Below are 17,023 nucleotides of genomic sequence, written 5' to 3' on the forward strand. Positions count from 1 at the left end.
TAACCAAGTAACAAGTTATCAGTCGGATTTTGTTTGGACATTAACTGCGGGCGAATCACACATCCATTACAGCGACTATGTTAGTGTTTCTTATCGATTAGACCAAGCTATCGAGTTAACTGTATCTTCGTTGCCGTTTCCTAGATCCGCTGCATGTTTAATGGGAGCGTTTCTTTTTACCTGTGTTCCAATTTACAGATAACATTTGCTCTCTCTGCACTGCCGTCTCTTATCATCGTTCTGCAGAACTACGTTCGCTCACCGTTGAGCCCTGATTGCAACACCAGGCATAGAGACATGAAAATTGCCAATCAGCACGGACGTCATGCGGTCTATTCTGAAGTAAAGAAGAAGCAAATTCGCAGTAGTTGCACGCACATATGGCCGTATCCCAAAGGAAAAGTTCACTCTTTGCCGCTTCTGGAAGAGGACATGATGCAATCTTTCAGGGGCTGCCGGGGCATTGTGGTATAGTTGGTAATTGCCTCACCGATGACGCTGCCCGGCGTATCCAAGCCGAAGCACCGACCATCCATATACCTTTATCGAGAGTAGACGCTGCAAGAGAGCTTCGCAATCTTGCGCGTACCATCACGTGGAGTTACTGGCATACACCGCAGAACTCTAGCCGTCGATTATACGGCCTAGACCCATCACTGAAACTGAAATTACCAGCAAACTTTTCACGAAGTGACGCAACACTGCTGTGTCGGCTGGGAGCTGAAGTAGTATTCACTAAAGCTCTTACAACTGTCGTATTGGACTGGCGGACTCACCGATGTGCGCTCAGTGCAACTGTGAAGAGACCATCAGTCATCTGTCCCCACTGTGCGCACTTCGATCACCTACGTCAGACTCTCCAGCGTGCTTTGAACAGACTGGACGACAGGCCATTTACAGAAGCAAAGGTCTTGGGAGCCTGGCCTCACAGTTCATCAGGCTAGAAAGCCATTAGATCGCTTCTTCAGTACCTGAAGGCAACAGACTAGAGTGCCCGACTGTAGACATGCTGCACTTATCTTAGTGCTTGAGAAAGTGAGATATAGAGTCGTGTATTCTCTCTCTTTCATTCCCCCATCACCCTCCCTACGTGTAGGGTAGCAAATTGGACTCAATCTGGTTAGCCTCCCTGCCATTGCTTCTTCCTCTCTCTCTCTCTCTCTCTCTCTTCAGAACAGAAAGAAACACTGCCGAGTCGCAACAATGTCTTTAAAACATATGGCTGGTTAAGCAACACTTACAACAATGGAAAACAAGATGTTGATTGCTTTAAGCACTGAATATTTGAATATTCGCGGCGGATGAGCTATCGCGTCATCCGCCGCGATAGCTCAGTGGCTGTGGTGTTGCGCTGCTGGACCCGGCCGCGGCGGCCGCATGTCGGTGAGGCGAAATGCAAAACAGCAGCTGCATTCCAGCCGTAAACAGTAAAGTCTTCGCTCTTTCTCCTTCTCTCTTTTCTTTTTTTAACAAAAGGCACGTGACCACGAACAACGCACACGCTGACTTTGTTCTGGATGGTTGCAAGCTGGACACAGTAAAGTGAGAAAAAAATAACAACTACTACGAGAAAACATTTTGTGATGTCTTATTCCCAGGTTCTTAGATAATGAAAAGAGGCCAAATCGCTGCTGCCACTAAGGAAAACAATAACGGGAAAGGGTGTCTACACGAGTTTACTTCCAGATACATTCGCTGGTTATTTCGCACCTCGCTTTAGTGATCAAATTCGCATGCATGCAGAACACGACGCAAGAAACTTCAGTGGACACCTAAGTACGAGTAATACGCAGGAGTACAAGTTAACTGCTTCGTGTATACGAGAGAGAGAGAGAGATAACATTTATTTGGACCATCGAGGTCGTTGCTCTTAAGGTCGATTGGGTGGTGTCCTCATTCCAGGACTCCACTGGCCTTGGTTGTTCGACGTGCTTCCTGGACGAGAGCTTCTTGTCCCACCAGGGTATCAGCGGTCATCTGTACCTTGCACCGCTCAAATGACGTGCTAGGAGTCTTCAAGTGTTGAGGTGTGTCCTTGCACCCCCACGAGATGTGAAAGAGTGTAGGGCGTGTGTCGCTGCACCAGGGGCAGATGCCGCGATATGTATGTGGGAACATTTTAGTGTATCTGTGTAGGTTTGGAAATGTGTTGGTCTGAATAAGTCTGAGCGAGGCAATTAGTGTTGTCCTCCTCTTGTGTAGTTTATATAAACCCGTTTACGAGCTGCCCAGTGTATATGTAAATTGCTCAGACAGGTCGCTGTCGCAATGAGCGGCCAAAGGAGCACGAAGCGTCACTTCGGTGCTCATTCGCCAACTTATTGCAAGGCTTGCAGCTTCTATGCGAAGTTGACAGACAGGAGTGGTCTTCAGAGCGCTAAGGTAAAAAGAAACGGGAAGTGTGTGCGTGCGTGTGTGTGTGTGTGTGTGTGTGTGTGTGCGTGCGTGTGCGTGCGTGCGTGCGTGCGTGCGCCCGCCCGCCCGCGCCTTCTGTTTCTTCGATAGAAAAAAAGTCGTTTTCTTGAGCCGCAGATGGGGCTTTCCGGTGGTACACGATGGATAAGGATATTTGCAATATGTTTTTCTGCGTGTTCGAAAGTTAGCTCCCTTTCTTAGTCTTGTGTTACATAATATTAGGCGTTGCGTGCCACATCTTATCACTACACACCTTTGTAAGTTTGGAATGATTTTCGCTGGCTTTGCGAATGCGCCATGGTCTATCCGGGCGAAAGGTTCTCATTCAACCTTCCTTTGCTTGTAAGTTTGCACTCTTGTATCCCGTTCTATTCTTTCATTCCCATGCGTCTAGCGCTGTTTTCACCTTTTAGGCGATGTACCGACTGGCCCATACATCTCCCTTTCTGGAGTTCACTTCTTTCTCGCAATGCCCACACCTTGTGAGGGGCCCTTTGACATGTACAGTCACGTTCAATATGAGCTGCAACGCGATTCCCGTAGTCGAATCCAATATGGCATGGCGGCGCCGACGCACGAAAGATTAGGGACCCGCTCTAGCACCGCGTTGCAGCTTAAGATTTAACGCGATTGTACATAATGATGCGCGAAAACTCGTCACCTGCAAAGAATAGATGGAGTAATAGCACGTAAAACAAGGAACTTGACAAGATGAAGAGAGAGGAAATGCTGTGTATTCTGGTCGTGTCCCTCGTCCTTCGCGGTGTCCTTCTCACAAAGCGGAGATGACGTGGGGCGCTAAAAAAGTCGTCTAATGCATAACGGTGGCTGTGATATGTGATGGCTGTGATATGCAGTACTATACTATAGTGATATGATGACTGTGATGGCTGTGATATACAGTATCTGGCAAGGGTTCGTTAGTCAACTCTGATCTGTAAAAAAGTAAATCCTCAGTGGCGGTATAAAAACATTTTGATTCTTGTCTCACAGGTGTAAATTTCTGTAATGGACAAAGTAGCTCACGGATAGCCTGTGCTAGCTCCTCCTGTTCAGTGGTAGTACACTCCAACCTAGCATGCTTAGCATTTCTAACGTGTATGTAAATTATGGCGAGTTCCCTGGCCTGTCTTACATATGGCTAATAAAGTGAGTGTTGCAATCTTTATTCTGATGTTTTACCGCAGCCGGCAGCCCACTTCTTCTGGAGAGAGAACTGGGCAATTTTCGATACGTTCGTGGCTGCAACAGCGCCACTTGGGAGGAAAGCCGAAGAACGGAGTGGGCACGTACCACCTGTGTGGTGCTCTGCTCTTCTTGGAACTTCTCTCAAGTCCCGCTGTTGCTTACTACGAGGGTGTTTCTAGTTGTTTCAGAAAATTCGCTTCCGTACCAATCGTATTATAATCGTACTGAATGCCTACAACTGACGAACGGTTGTGCGGTGTAAGTAGTGCATACATTTATGCCTGCCTGTCTTCGCCGGTGCGGTCACACTCTACACAGATATACATAAAAAGTTGGCTCGATCATATACCGAGTGTCCCAGTTAACTTGGACCAAGATATTTTTAAAAAAATAAAGAAGTGAAAGCTCTAGAGAAATCGTTCCGACTGCATAGTAGCCGTAGGCGTGTGTACTTACAGCCAGTATTTATTTTATAACGAAGTATTTTTAATTAGTTAATTTTAATTAGTGAACTTTTTAAATTATTGCTTGAATCTCAACCATATCAATGACAAAGTTGTAGGGCACCTCAAGTAACCGTCGAATCAAGCATTTGTTTCGTGCTCAGCTTTGCCTCGTTGGTTTTTCCGAGAAAAAAAAACAAAAGCACTCGAAACATGAAAAATACAAAATAGGTACGCGCTTGCGCGCCGCTACTCAAGCGCTCCCAAGCGAATAGCCACAGATACACGGCTTCAATAGCGGTGGCAGCTCGATACAGGGCTACACGCTATGTGATCGTCGCGGCGTCACGAGAACACGCTGCTGATGCATTGATAAGCGTAGCGGATCTGTAGGGAACTGTGACGGCGCACTTGGGACTGTAATTTAGCGCACTCATCTTATTCTGTATATAGGCGCGCCCAGAACGTGTGTTCATTTTGTTCCCTTTAGCAATAGAAACAAACCTTCGGCGAATCTGTACGGCCAGCATATGCTGTTGTCGATTACGTAAATCATTTTGGTTTGACGTGTGAGTGCGCATATAACGGGAGATCTCAACGGTGCCACGCCAGCGACCTGCTCTTCAAGAAGACAGTCATTCCCTTCAAGAATGACCAGAAGGCCCTAGAGGCGGCCCACGGCGAAAAGAGGAAGGCAGCCAAACTGTTCGGGATGTGGCATTGTGGAGTCCGTCAACAATACTTATAACGTACTAAGTCCTTTGCGAGATGGGTAGCTTCACGAGAAAGCCACACAGGACTGCGACGGTCGAGAAACGGGAACGGACGTTTTAGCATTCTTTGCTGCTAACCCTCACGGTAGTGGCGCGATGCCAGTGCGGAGGCCAGCACCTCAAGGTCATCAGTGTGGAGGACTTAAAAAAAAAAGTCGTATGCACCCATAACATGTACATCTTTATCAAAAACATTAAGACCGAGATTTTGAAAACAAGCTTGACTTTACCAATTGGATTTTCACGAAATGTGAAGAAGAACCGGACTTCCTCACTCGCGTTCTGTGGACGGATGAGATTAATTTCTCCAGAAACGCACAAGTTAATGCTCACAACGCGCACTGCTGGAGTGATGGGAATTCCCACTGGCTGCACAAACACGACACATATATCAGTGGTCGTGAAACTGTGATGCGGTGTTTTTGATAGCAGCATCATGGCCCCCATCATTTTGACAACACACTAACGACGCAACGCTACGTCAACGACATCCTCGAGGGCTCCCTGAACGACGTCAGTTGCAACGTTCTACTTGCTCACCTGCGAAACATCTGGTTTCAACACGATTGTGCTCCTGCGCATAGTAGTAGCCAGTCTCGAGCGTGGCTCGACAGACTTTTTTCTGGACAGTGGATTGGCCGGCACGGACTTGTACCTTGGCTTGCAGGGTCATCAGATATGATACTGTTGGACTTATTGCGGGGTTACGTGAAAAATCGCGCGTATAGCAGCGAATCTACCAGACCGGACGCCCTAAGGGCAAAAATAACTAAATTCTGCCGCGAGATTTCAACGTCCTTGGTCAAAGCTGCAACAGCACAAGTGTTGGAAAGACGCAAGTACTGTATTGCTTCAGATGGTGACCTGTTTGAGCACGTGCTAGAAGTGGCAGTGGAAAATGACCGCTCAAAACTAGGTGTAAAACGTGACTGTTTAACGCATCTTCATGATGTTACCCTATCCTTACATAAAAAAAAAGCTTGCGACAAGGATCGAAATAGGTAAAAAACAGCTTTGTTTCGCCTTTTTTCCGAAGTTCAAGAGACAAAGGGTAAATGGCTAAACCAGTTGCACATTTGGATGTTTCTTTGTGGGCGGCTAAGACGCCTTACGTGCCTTTGGTTTATTTTTTATTGAAATAAACTCCTGAGTAGGTCAGTTCCGTTCTTCCGGGAGCTGCCTTTGCGGGAGCTGTTCTTCCGGGAGCTGCCCAATTTTTATTAGTCACAAGTAATTTCCCCTATGTTGTCCTTGGTGTCAGTGTTTGTTGGCTTCTTGTGATATGACTAATAAAAATCGGGCCCCTCGGTTAACCCCCTTTCTTCTCGTTTATTACACAATGAGGGTCTCGAATCCGGCAACATTGATGCCTTCAGGTAGCATGTGTCGGTTTATTGACCGGTTGCCTTCACCCCAAAAAAGATCACGTTCTCGTGACGCCTGCGGCAGAAAGGATGTTCTACATCCGCCGCCAAGGTCTGTGGGTGGTGGCGCTGGCTAACACTCCCAGGGTTCTGCTAGGATACATAAATACCCAAGAAAGTGGATGGGGAAATGGCGCCGCGGTAGCTTAATTGATAGAGCATTGCACGCGAAATGCGAATGTTGTGGGATTGTTCCCCACCTTCGGCAAGTTGTTTTTTCATCCACATTAATTTCCATTATTTTTATCGTTTCTTTATTTTATTTATTAAGCACAAGTAATTTCCCGTATGTTGTCCTTGGTGTCAGTGTTTGTTGGCTTCTTGTGATATGTCTAATAAAAATCGGGCCTTTCGGTTAACCCCCTTTCTTCTCGTTTATGACGAAGCCTTGTACAATGCACCGATAAACGGATGCAGCCGTATGTCTTTCAAAGGTTGCTTGGAGGCGCATGAGTATTAATACTTCGTGATGGGAAAAAAATACTGGCTGTAAGTACACACGACGGCCGCTACTATGCAGTCGGTACGATTTCTCTAGAGCTCTTTTGGAAAATCTTGGTCCAAGTTAACTGGGACTCCCGTTATATGCATTATCGTTCACTCGAAGGCTGTCACAACCCATCAGCTCTTTCCCGCCGTCCACTTAAGTTTCTTCACTCGAGCATCTTTTTTTTTTTTTTGTATTTCAGCAAATAGGCCTCGGCTATCGTCGTTGCGAGATTGTGCCGCTGGTGTACGACAGGCAGACACCGTGTTCTTACGGGGCTGCGCAACTTCGTGGCAGCGGCCTTCGCTGCCACGAAGAAGGCAGGTCCGCTCGGTGATTCAGTCACGTATGTTCACAATCAATACCAATAACGTCACCGGTTTACAAATAGCCGGTCCGATGCGAGCCCGCGCACCGGCCAGAAGGAATGGCCTTGGCCGCGGCGGCGTCTCGAAGCCAAGAGATCGAAAGCGGCTGAGGAGAGCGCGGTGCGGAAAGGCGAGTGAGGCAACCGCGCTATTGATCCGCCTTCGGATCCACACGGCCGAGGTAAGGGCGGTCTCAGGCCGGCCTTAGGGAACTAATCTCACCCGGCTCCCGAGTTCTTGGGCCATTAGCCTCTGACGAGTCGGCGGCCCGTTTGCCCGCTGTATTTACTAATTTGTATCCGAGGCAACGCTAGCTTCGCTGAAGCAGGGGAAAAAATCAAGCTGCCAGAGGAGCTGAAATGTATGTTTTTTCCGCGGCACTTAGGGCCGGAATGGTGGTTGCCTGCGCCGGCGAGCAACAGACCGGAGCGCTCTCAGGTGGTCTTTCAAGTCTGCTGGTCGAAGGAGGCTTCGTCATGCTTCGACGCAGAGATGGCGTGCCCCACTGCGGGATACGTTATACGAACTGCGACGAGACGTGGTCTGAAAGCAGCCGAAACGGAAGTTGCTCGATGGCTGTAGGCTTAACCCTGAACGAAAAAGTTACTCCGCGTGTGGTATTATCGGTATATGTTGAAACCTCTAGTTAATCGTTACAGCGGGTGACAGCGCCCAATGCAGCACGTCCGGTATCGTAACGAAGAAAAAATGGGGGAGGGATAAAAGTGTTAAATGCACAGCTAAATCTATATATCTAAGGAGATTGTGGACATATTGAAAACCAGTGCTTGCGAGTGTCCGTGCGAGTTCTCGTTAACAAGCAGAATACGCGAGACACACGAGCAGTCACAATAGTCATCCAGCGCTATCTCAGCAAGTCCAGTTCGGGTTGAACACCCTTCGAGATCGGCATAAAAACTTGCGTTTCTAGCCATTCGTTTAAATGATATTTATCGAATGTTTCTCGCAATGACTGCTAATATCCGGGCTTCCTAACCGTAATAACCTTCTTTAACTAAGCATCGAACTCAAATTAGGCAACCAACGCATGGCCAATATCAATAAATCTTCGACTAAGGGGGGGTGCCGAGTCAACGCCCTTGAGTCGAATACTTATTAATATTGGCCACGCGTTGGTTGCCTAATTCGAGTTCGATGCTTACAGTCACGCGGTGGAACAGTAAAACTGCTTGCGATTACATTCGTTAACGGACCCTTTAAGATTGCACGTTAGTAGGATCGCTTCCGCCAATCAGCGCTATCGACGGTGGCAACACCGAAACAATTGCACCTCATACGTGAACCTGAGAGCAGCAGGTTAAGTAGGATACCGAGATTTCGAGTCATTTTCGCTTTCATTCACTTTTACACTAGTCCAAATGGCTTGCTGCCGGCTTCTCTAAAGAAAGTACAAAGACAAATGGCGTCGCGATATTCATCAGTAATTTGAAAACAATATTCATGAAAAAAAAAGAACAAGAGCTCTCATTCGCTTTAAGTCGCTGCAAAGTTGTACGTAGCGTAAAACAGTACACACTGCACATATCTGTATGAAATGTCAGAGAGAGAGAGAGAGAGGAGAGGATAAACATCCTTTAATGGCTACTGGAGATATTTGCAGAAATATCAGAGTATCAGAGAAACATTGCGGCGGTGGCTACGTGCAGGACGAACAAAAACGTCGAAAGACTGCAAGAGCGTTAATTGCGTGGCAAACTTGCGAATTGATCAGCGCGTCCAGGAGTTCGCGAACGCATTGTGCGAGTTCTCGTTGAACGTCAGCGCGTACTGGTCCAGCTCTTTGACACTAGATTTACATGAGTTTCGCAGCCTTGAGAGGCGCCTCACATTCTCGTTCCCGTGTCCGTTGTGCCCAGCCGGCTTGGTACGAGCGGAAACTCGTGTTCCGCATAGTTTGATCCACCAGGGCGCGAAATTCTTGCCCGCTGACCGCGTCGACTTTCTGGCGGGGCAATTTCCACAGATCAGCGTTGCCGGCAGCGGCGCGAGGAAGTGAAGTGACGGGAAACTGCGATTCAACGCCGCTCGGCGTCGGAAACGGAAACGTAACCAGCAAAAATAAAGGAGAAATGGCCAAAAAACGCGAGGCGAAGCGCCTCAGTGGCAGTTTAGCGTATACACGTGCGCTGCGCCCAAAACCATACTTGCGGGCGCGGAACAACACGTCACTCAAAGGGCAGAATCAATCACGGCCGGCCTGTCGCGCGCTTCCGTGAAGAGCGGAACCGCGGGACAGCTGCGGAAGCAGGATAGGAAGCGGAGGGGGGAGGAAGACAACGAGACGTCGAAACCAGCCCTCCCCCTCGACTCGAGCCGGGGGCCGCCAATCAATGGGATGGCTAACGGCGTCGCGCACACATATTTCAGCCGCCGCCGTTGGTGCACTCGCTCGGCTGCCCCCAAATTTCCCGAAACAAATCAACGCGCCCTCCAGCGGACGGCGGGCGTCGCTTTGCTGGCGGCCTTCCAGAGAAGCTTCGATGGCGCTTCACCGAAAAGACAGACCCGTTCTTTTCCCCCGCCTCTCCCTCCCCGATCGCCGTGCGCAACGTCGTCTGGTTTCTGGGCAGGCGGAAGCCAAAGCCAGAGAGAGCAGCCATCGCACGGATCGAGAGGCCGATGAGCCCCGCGCCTGCTCATTGTTCCGAGCCGTTTGTTCGGAGCGACCCCGCACCTGGCGCGCGTCACACCATGGCGCCGGAATGACACCGATGACGCCGATCTTCGCGGATGGAACTCATCAGAGCGGCCGCTCGCGAATTCCGATGGCGGCTAGATCCAACATGTCGTGAGCGGCCAGCGGCGACGACTGTGGGGCAGCTTGGTCGTGTGACAATTTGTTACACGCTCGAGTTGAAGGCTCGACATTCGACGATTGCACCGACCTGCTGATAAAACACGATACACGATGCTCAATCCAAATAGGAAGATCGGATGTTTGTGGACGCAGTGAGCCCAAAGTTTTAGACTTGTTTTGGAATTTGCTGTAGCAGCGGGAGCGCCCACTGTGACACTGTCGAGATCAGCAGGCATAAGTGCGGAATGTTCTGTTTCTGTTGGAAATGTTCTCATTTCTATAGGTCGCTACCAACATCGTGCGCGAACCAGTGTTGATAATGTTACTGTCTTTCTATTTATAAGCATATCTACGTCAGTGAACCCTCACTTATCATTTAAATATAGAGCCTCCTTGGCTCCAGCAGCCTTCAGATCCGATACCCCAGCGCAGTGTTCGAGCACTCATCATATAACCCCGTCAGTTCGCCCGTTTCCGCTCGTGGAACAGATACGTTTTCATATAAAAGACGCTTAGAGGGGTTCGGTGGCTCAGCGCGCTATACGATTAGTTATTTATTTATTTATTTCTTGTAGCTTTGGTCCGGCCCTTCTCGTTCGTCCGCGGTTGTTGGTTGGTCGCGTTGGCCCAGTCAATATGATAACGTTTGCAACAATGCACAACTACAACCAACAGTGCTTCTGGTCTATAGCGCGAAGGTATTTAGCTTGAATAATGAAGAGCCGTCAGACATTCATTTGCGTGGTCACGCAAGCGATTAGCAAGGTAAGGAAAAAGAAATCCGGAAGTATACCTGTCTTCTATGAGGAACATGTCTCCGTCTGCTTGGACGCAGGTTCCCTTGAATGTGATTTGCGTGCGCTCTATGCTGATGGCCGGGTGGGCGCCCTTCTGGAACCAGACGCCCCGCCAGCGCTGAGGAAACTCGCACCCTCCTCCGCGACCCGGGTCTGCAAACACGAAAACAGGGGGTGTCAAGGGCATGGTAAGCAATGTCCACGAAGGGTCCAGTGCGCGCACAACGCGCGCAACGTGTTCTAAACGGGCAAATGAAAAGCTGTTGTTTCATGAATGACAGAATGCACCCAAATGTCGCCGAAACTAACGGAATCATAGAAAGTAGTCGTTTGTCCGGCAAAGTCTCAAAATAAGCTCCCTAGAAATGTCATCGTTGCGGGTCTACAGAAGCTGGGATAATATGCGTAACCACAGAAAGCTGGAGTAACATATTTGCTAATCTAAATACAGTTATGCGTTAGTAGGTTCACGGAATATATACTTCTTCCTGCTAAGCTTGAAAACAGTGAATAAAAAGTGCGAATTCTCCTACTGCAAGCAGGCCTCCGCTACCGCTAAGTATATGACAACATATATCACAAAACAATGCTTGAATTCATATACAACTGAAGCATTACAGAACACACATATCATACAAAGGAGACATTACGCCTTAAGGCAAGTACCCATCGCAATAGAAGTCAAATTACGTAGTACACAGATCAGCGCTGTACTGTAGGCTTATACCGCCACTTTACTGGCATAAAATGACATGGAAAACAGCACAATTGAGTCGACAATTCCAGCCTTTTTCTATATATTTGCTGCGTAGAATACAGCTGGTTCAAATAAGCATGCTGCATCTTAAACCTTTATGCAGGCAGCCATTAAAGGCGCAAAAAAATGCTAAGGCTAAGCAATCATGCGGATGCGAGACATTGTATCAAGCGCCACTTTTTTGCTCAACTGTCGCCTGAATTAAATATATAAGATATACTCAGTAACACTGGGGACAAATTACAAGAAATCACTGAGGACGTTAACCGATGAAGGGTAAGGGTGGGGTTGAAGATAAATATGCAAAAGTCAAAGATCCTGCAAAGTCAGATAGCCTGCCAAGGAAACAAGGATTCAGGATTGCCAGTCATCCTCTAGAGTCTGTACAGGAGCACGTTTATAAAGATGGGCTATAAAAAAGCTTACCACTGTCGTCGAAAAGAAAGGTGTAGAATCATTGCATTCTGCCGGTGCTAACATATGGGGCAGAAACTTGGAGCTTAACAAGGAAGCTAGACAACAAGTTAAGGACCGCGCGAAGAGCGACGGAACGAAACATGTTAGGCTTAACGTTAAGAGACAAGAAGATAGCGGTGTGGATCAGAGAGCAAACGGGGATAGCAGATATCCTAGTTGATATAAAGAGAAAAAATTGTATCTGGGCAGGTCATGTAATTCGTAGGGTAGATTAGCATTAGAGTTGCAGAATGACTGCCAAGGAAAGGGAGGCGCAATCGGCCACGGCAGAAAACTAGGTGGGGTGATGAAATTAGAAAATTCGCAGACACAACTTGGAATCAGCTAGCGCAAGACAATGGTAAATGGGAGATATATAAATATATTCATAAAGTGAACATCACGCCACTCACCGACAGTAACAACACTTTTTTCAGCAAGGGATATGCGCCATCACATTTTGGTGCCATGAGTTGTAGATAGCACTGGTTTGTAGTCGCAAACGGAAGCGCGCCACCACTCGGGCGCATGTATTATATCAACCGCTAATGTGCTTGTCAAACGTGTTAGCCATAAGGAAAAGTTTCCTCGCAGTCAACTCGTGCATCTCGCGCAACACAGACTTTCATTCTCGTATCTGCAGACAAACTGAGAGGAAATGCCTGGGCATTTTCCTTCGTGACTCGTAAATTGCAAGACGGGCGGCGTACATCCGCTAAAGATTTCAGTCTACACCAGGTTTCAATGCGGAAGTCTACTTTAACTGCGCCTTAACCGTACGCGTACTTTGACGTCTCCAAGTAGATTCAGGCGGGACAGTTTTGGCGTACTCCTTTCCTTAACATCCGGTGAAGGCGGGAAACCGGAAGACACTGCGAACTGCGTTGAGTTCGCGCGTTGAATCGGCCGATGCGCGTGACTTTTTTCTGAGCGTCCTCTTTTCTTCCAAGTTTCTCTCCCTGATAAAGGACGGCCACATTCTTCGTATGTGCTCCCGCATCTCCCGGACGGCTGTCGCGGGACTTGAAATGACGCGGCAGGCGCTTAGCTTCGTTCAGAACTGAAGATTCGCGACGATGAAAACTTGATTTCTGCAGAACAAAACTTGATTTCCGCAAAACACGCGCGGGGGCCACTGCAAGCGTTTCGGCCGCTCCTTCGTGGGAACGCAAGTGGCACCAGTGAAGACTATAAATACTTAGCTCCATTGCTTCTTCCACACAGCCGAGCATCATGCTCGAACAAATGGCCCGCCCAAGCAAGTGCACAACTGTCTACAAGAAGTCCCCGTTACCCCTTCCCCTGTGCAGAGCAGCAGGCTAGAGTGCGCTAGCTAAGGCTGACCTCTGCCTTCTTTCAAAAATATAAATTCTCTCTCTCTCGTCTAAGAAGTGCGCTCGTACCGTTTGTCGTAAATCATAAACTTCTCGCGGCGTTTTGGAGCATAAGCGCGTTGAAACAGTGGGATGTTTAGTTGTGCCTACCCCTCCCCGACTCCATTTCCCTGCTGCGATTTAAGCATTCTTAACTCATACTGCGTGTTAACCATTCCTCCCAAACCTACATTGTACGCTCATTTGCAGGTCCTGTGCGCCTCACCACGTAGTACTATATGTCTAATCCCATGAAGGCGTTTGTATTATCGCGTAGCCTCGGTTTCGAGTGCACGCAGTAAGTTCAGTGTTATCAGAAACCAAAACAGGTTGTGAAATTCTGTAAGGTACATGTTCCCAAGCATTAGCATCGAATCCTTTACCGTAATTACTCAAGAGTGCGTGTAGCTGCTGTCTTTATTCAGCGAAAATAAACACAGCCAATGTGTTGCAGCGTCGTCTACAGCAGGCGAGACTGTGCTTCGACTTTTGCGCCGTGGTAAAAGTAAACGAGCCGGCGCCCTCCCTGGGCCGATTGGAAGACGAGAGCTTGGCCTTTCGCAGTGTTGCACAGTTTTGTTGACGCCACGAGCTAGACGGTGCCAACAACCTCCCGCGCATTCTGTACCGCGCTGCTTGCCTTCTCTTTCGGGACAGGAAGCGCCGACTTATTCGGTCAGGCGTATAGCTTCGGAGACCGATCGGCCTGCTAGAACAGAAGCGCGATGCCGGACGCTCCTGGCATTCTAGCCTCATCGCGCGGCACCGTCGTTGGCCGCGAGTCCGAGAACGTGAGGGGGTTCGGAAAGAGGGAAGGAGGGGGGATGTGTTGCGGCGGGAACAGCAATCTCGTTTCCGCGCAACTGGGCAGCAGGCCACGAATCGGCACTCATTGTGTGGCCGCAGCGCGCGCATAAAACGATAGTGCGCACCGCCGCCGCTAAAGGCAGCAAAGCGCGCGGAACCCAGTCCGCGAGCTCGCGCCGCTATTAAAGGCCTCTTATCGGCGCCGGCCGCGCATTGTGCCGCTCACAGGCTGGACACGCCGCGCTAGTTCGGTGCAGCTTGGGGCCGAGCTGGGGAGTGAACGCGTAATCCCGTGCGTGACAGATTGAATTCCCTTCACTCGCTGCCGCGGCTCCTCCCACATTCCTCGTTTCAGAGGTGAAGCGCGCGTGCGGGCTTCCTTCTCTCCCACTCTGTTATTTTTGCTTTTCTTGTTTTTATTCGTCTAGGGCACAAAATATTTAAAGCAATGACGCCTTACCGTCTACTGCTAGATGTCATTCACTAGAATGTGACAAAACTAAAAGAAAGGATACAAAAATACAAGCCGTTTTACAAAACGTGAGGTAGGTGCAGCAGAGCTGCCTTATTTCTTCATACATCTTATGCATAGCGTTCCGCTTGTACATTTTCGACTACGCGGAAGGCTAAGGAAGTAAACTTTGTCTCTAGACAACGTAGCCGTCGGCGATTGAGCCAATGGAGTGATCGATGGTTCATATATGCACGAAGTCCGCGCCACGTACGGCTTATTGACCTGGAGCTTACAATTGTCAAGAATCGATCCACCGTGTGATCAATCGACGAACTCGTTGTTTGAACTACCGACGCTGTCTACCCTCCACATCAGGCGCAGTCATTGTGACTGTTTCTTGTCTACTACCGAAGCCCTCATCTTCTTATGCCCTACTTCGTGGTTACAATTTACTTTAACATAGTCTGTAGTGACCCAGTGCCAACAAATGTTAATGACAGTTTCTATTTGAATACAATAATCTCTACCCGTCAAAACTCATACATTTTAATCATATAACAGAACATTTCGCATCGCTTTTATCTATCAGAACTGTTGCAACCATCCACAAAGCGATAACGCCGAAACAACAGCAACACCATATGTTCTGTCCTGTATATGGCTACAAATACGACCACACGTCAGTCCTCGGTCGGCATCATCATTGTCGGAACTGCAAAGGTCGGCCAATGTGCTACGCCCACCTTATTAGGCATTCGCTACTGCTTTCAGCCTCGGCCTGACATATGCCATTGTGGTGACTAAATGTACAATGTCTTGTCCATAGTGTAAACACACCGCATCATGCAGTCTACATAGGCCGTGCCTGATTCCTTAATGTACTGCGCGCGCACTCCGTGATTATGAATACGCAAGCACGACTACAATCACGCGAGCAGACTAGCATCTTCGGTGTACAGAGGACGTTAGAGCAAAGTAATTGTTGCTACAGAAGAGTAGTATAAAAGCAATAACAGGAGTATAGTGTGCATGATTTATGCGGTTTCGCGATTAACACAACAGTTGCGAGTTCTTTTGAGCTGATATCGTTCAACCAAGTACGGCTTCTTTGCGAGAGCCAATGTCAATTGGATGTTGCTAAGCAGAAAGAAGAAAAAAGAAATAATGTCGCCCGTTTGGAGGCACATTGAACAGGTCCCATGCACTAAACTAAAATGGGGTCCGAGCCTTGAATGTACTTCGCTTGCGAGCTGATAGTGAGCAGGGCGCCACGAACACGGGCTAACTTTCCCAGTGGTGCACGCAAATATGGCGGTGGATCAGTCGCGAAGCAGCAGCAGCGTCGGCACGAGGCACAAAAGCGTGCGCTCCCCCCTCCCGGTTCTTCTCCGCGCGCTGCTCGCAGGACGGTTCGCTGGGTAACAAATCTGCCGGAGTCCCCGGCCGACGTGGTGGTCCCATGCCGCGCGCTCCCGTCCGCTGCCGCCGCATCGATTCCAGCGCACCGACGCGCGCGGAGCTCGCTTTGTCCGCCGTCGTGCGCGGATCGTGACTCATGGCGGATGCTTCCCCGCCGAACACCCCGCCCTCCTATCGGTGCCACGAGCGGACAGCCCCGCCGCCCTCCGTCGTGCTCGGGAAAGCATGTGTGCCTGGAGGTGCTGGCTGCGCCTGTGCTTAGACGTATTCTGTCCCGCGAAGGAGACGTCACTGGCTTCGAGACATCCGGGGAGAGCTCGGCATCAAGCAGATGGTTTAGTAGCCCAATCGGAGCCTCCTCTTGTCGTGTTTGTGGAGCTTTCTTGCGAAACGTCGCCTTTACACGGTTCTCTGAAAACTACGACGTTTTGCAGGGAAGAAACAGGCTAAAAGGGAAAATGCCACGAACGCAACTCAGCGAATGACTGCAACCCCGAGAAGGCGTGCTTGCTTCGCCGCATAAACACTTAAGTTGTGGCAAAGCCCGCTTCGGGTGTAGGGATAATTTTACACGCAGCAGTGCGCCAGCAACCCAAGATTTCTGGTTCGGTGTCCTATTTCTGGTTGGCTCAACGTGCGGCACGCCTATTTCTATGCTTTCGATTAAAATAAATGTGTATTGTGCTTGAAAACAAATATTTAGTTTTTCCTGTAATATACGACGAAATTGATTTTTAAATTTGTGAATAGCCGCAGAGGAAAATTGTTGAAAATTTGCGGGCTTCTGTCTTGCGAAACTACGGCTGCTCGCCGTTGCCTTTCATGTCCGATCTATTCTGTGAGGATAACCAGAAGCTTGCCAGGGTCGGCGTAAGCAGAGAAATGGTCTTTAGGTAATGTTCAAACGCATGCTATTATTTGGATTCATTGCTATTATTTAGCCGCAAAATTCCTCACATAGCAGTAATGCGCAGTGAATGGGAAGTGCATAGCGTTTGTAAAGCGCTAGCTGCCAATGATATCGCCAAATATATGTTGGAATAT

The 17,023-nt window shown here is 48.8% G+C and overlaps 1 protein-coding gene across 1 annotated transcript in view; it reads right to left on the reverse strand.

Moving 5' to 3' along the window:
* LOC142559900 (uncharacterized) overlaps positions 1-17,023 on the reverse strand; it is a 126,338-nt gene that overhangs the window by 26,048 nt on the left and 83,267 nt on the right. The window contains exon 2 of the mRNA XM_075671588.1: positions 10,710-10,866. Within this exon, the coding sequence (XP_075527703.1) occupies positions 10,710-10,866 (157 nt within the window). The remainder of the gene's footprint in view (positions 1-10,709; positions 10,867-17,023) is intronic.

This window comes from Dermacentor variabilis, chromosome 10 (genome assembly GCF_050947875.1).
Source record: "Dermacentor variabilis isolate Ectoservices chromosome 10, ASM5094787v1, whole genome shotgun sequence".
Classification (NCBI taxonomy): Eukaryota; Metazoa; Arthropoda; class Arachnida; order Ixodida; family Ixodidae; genus Dermacentor; species Dermacentor variabilis.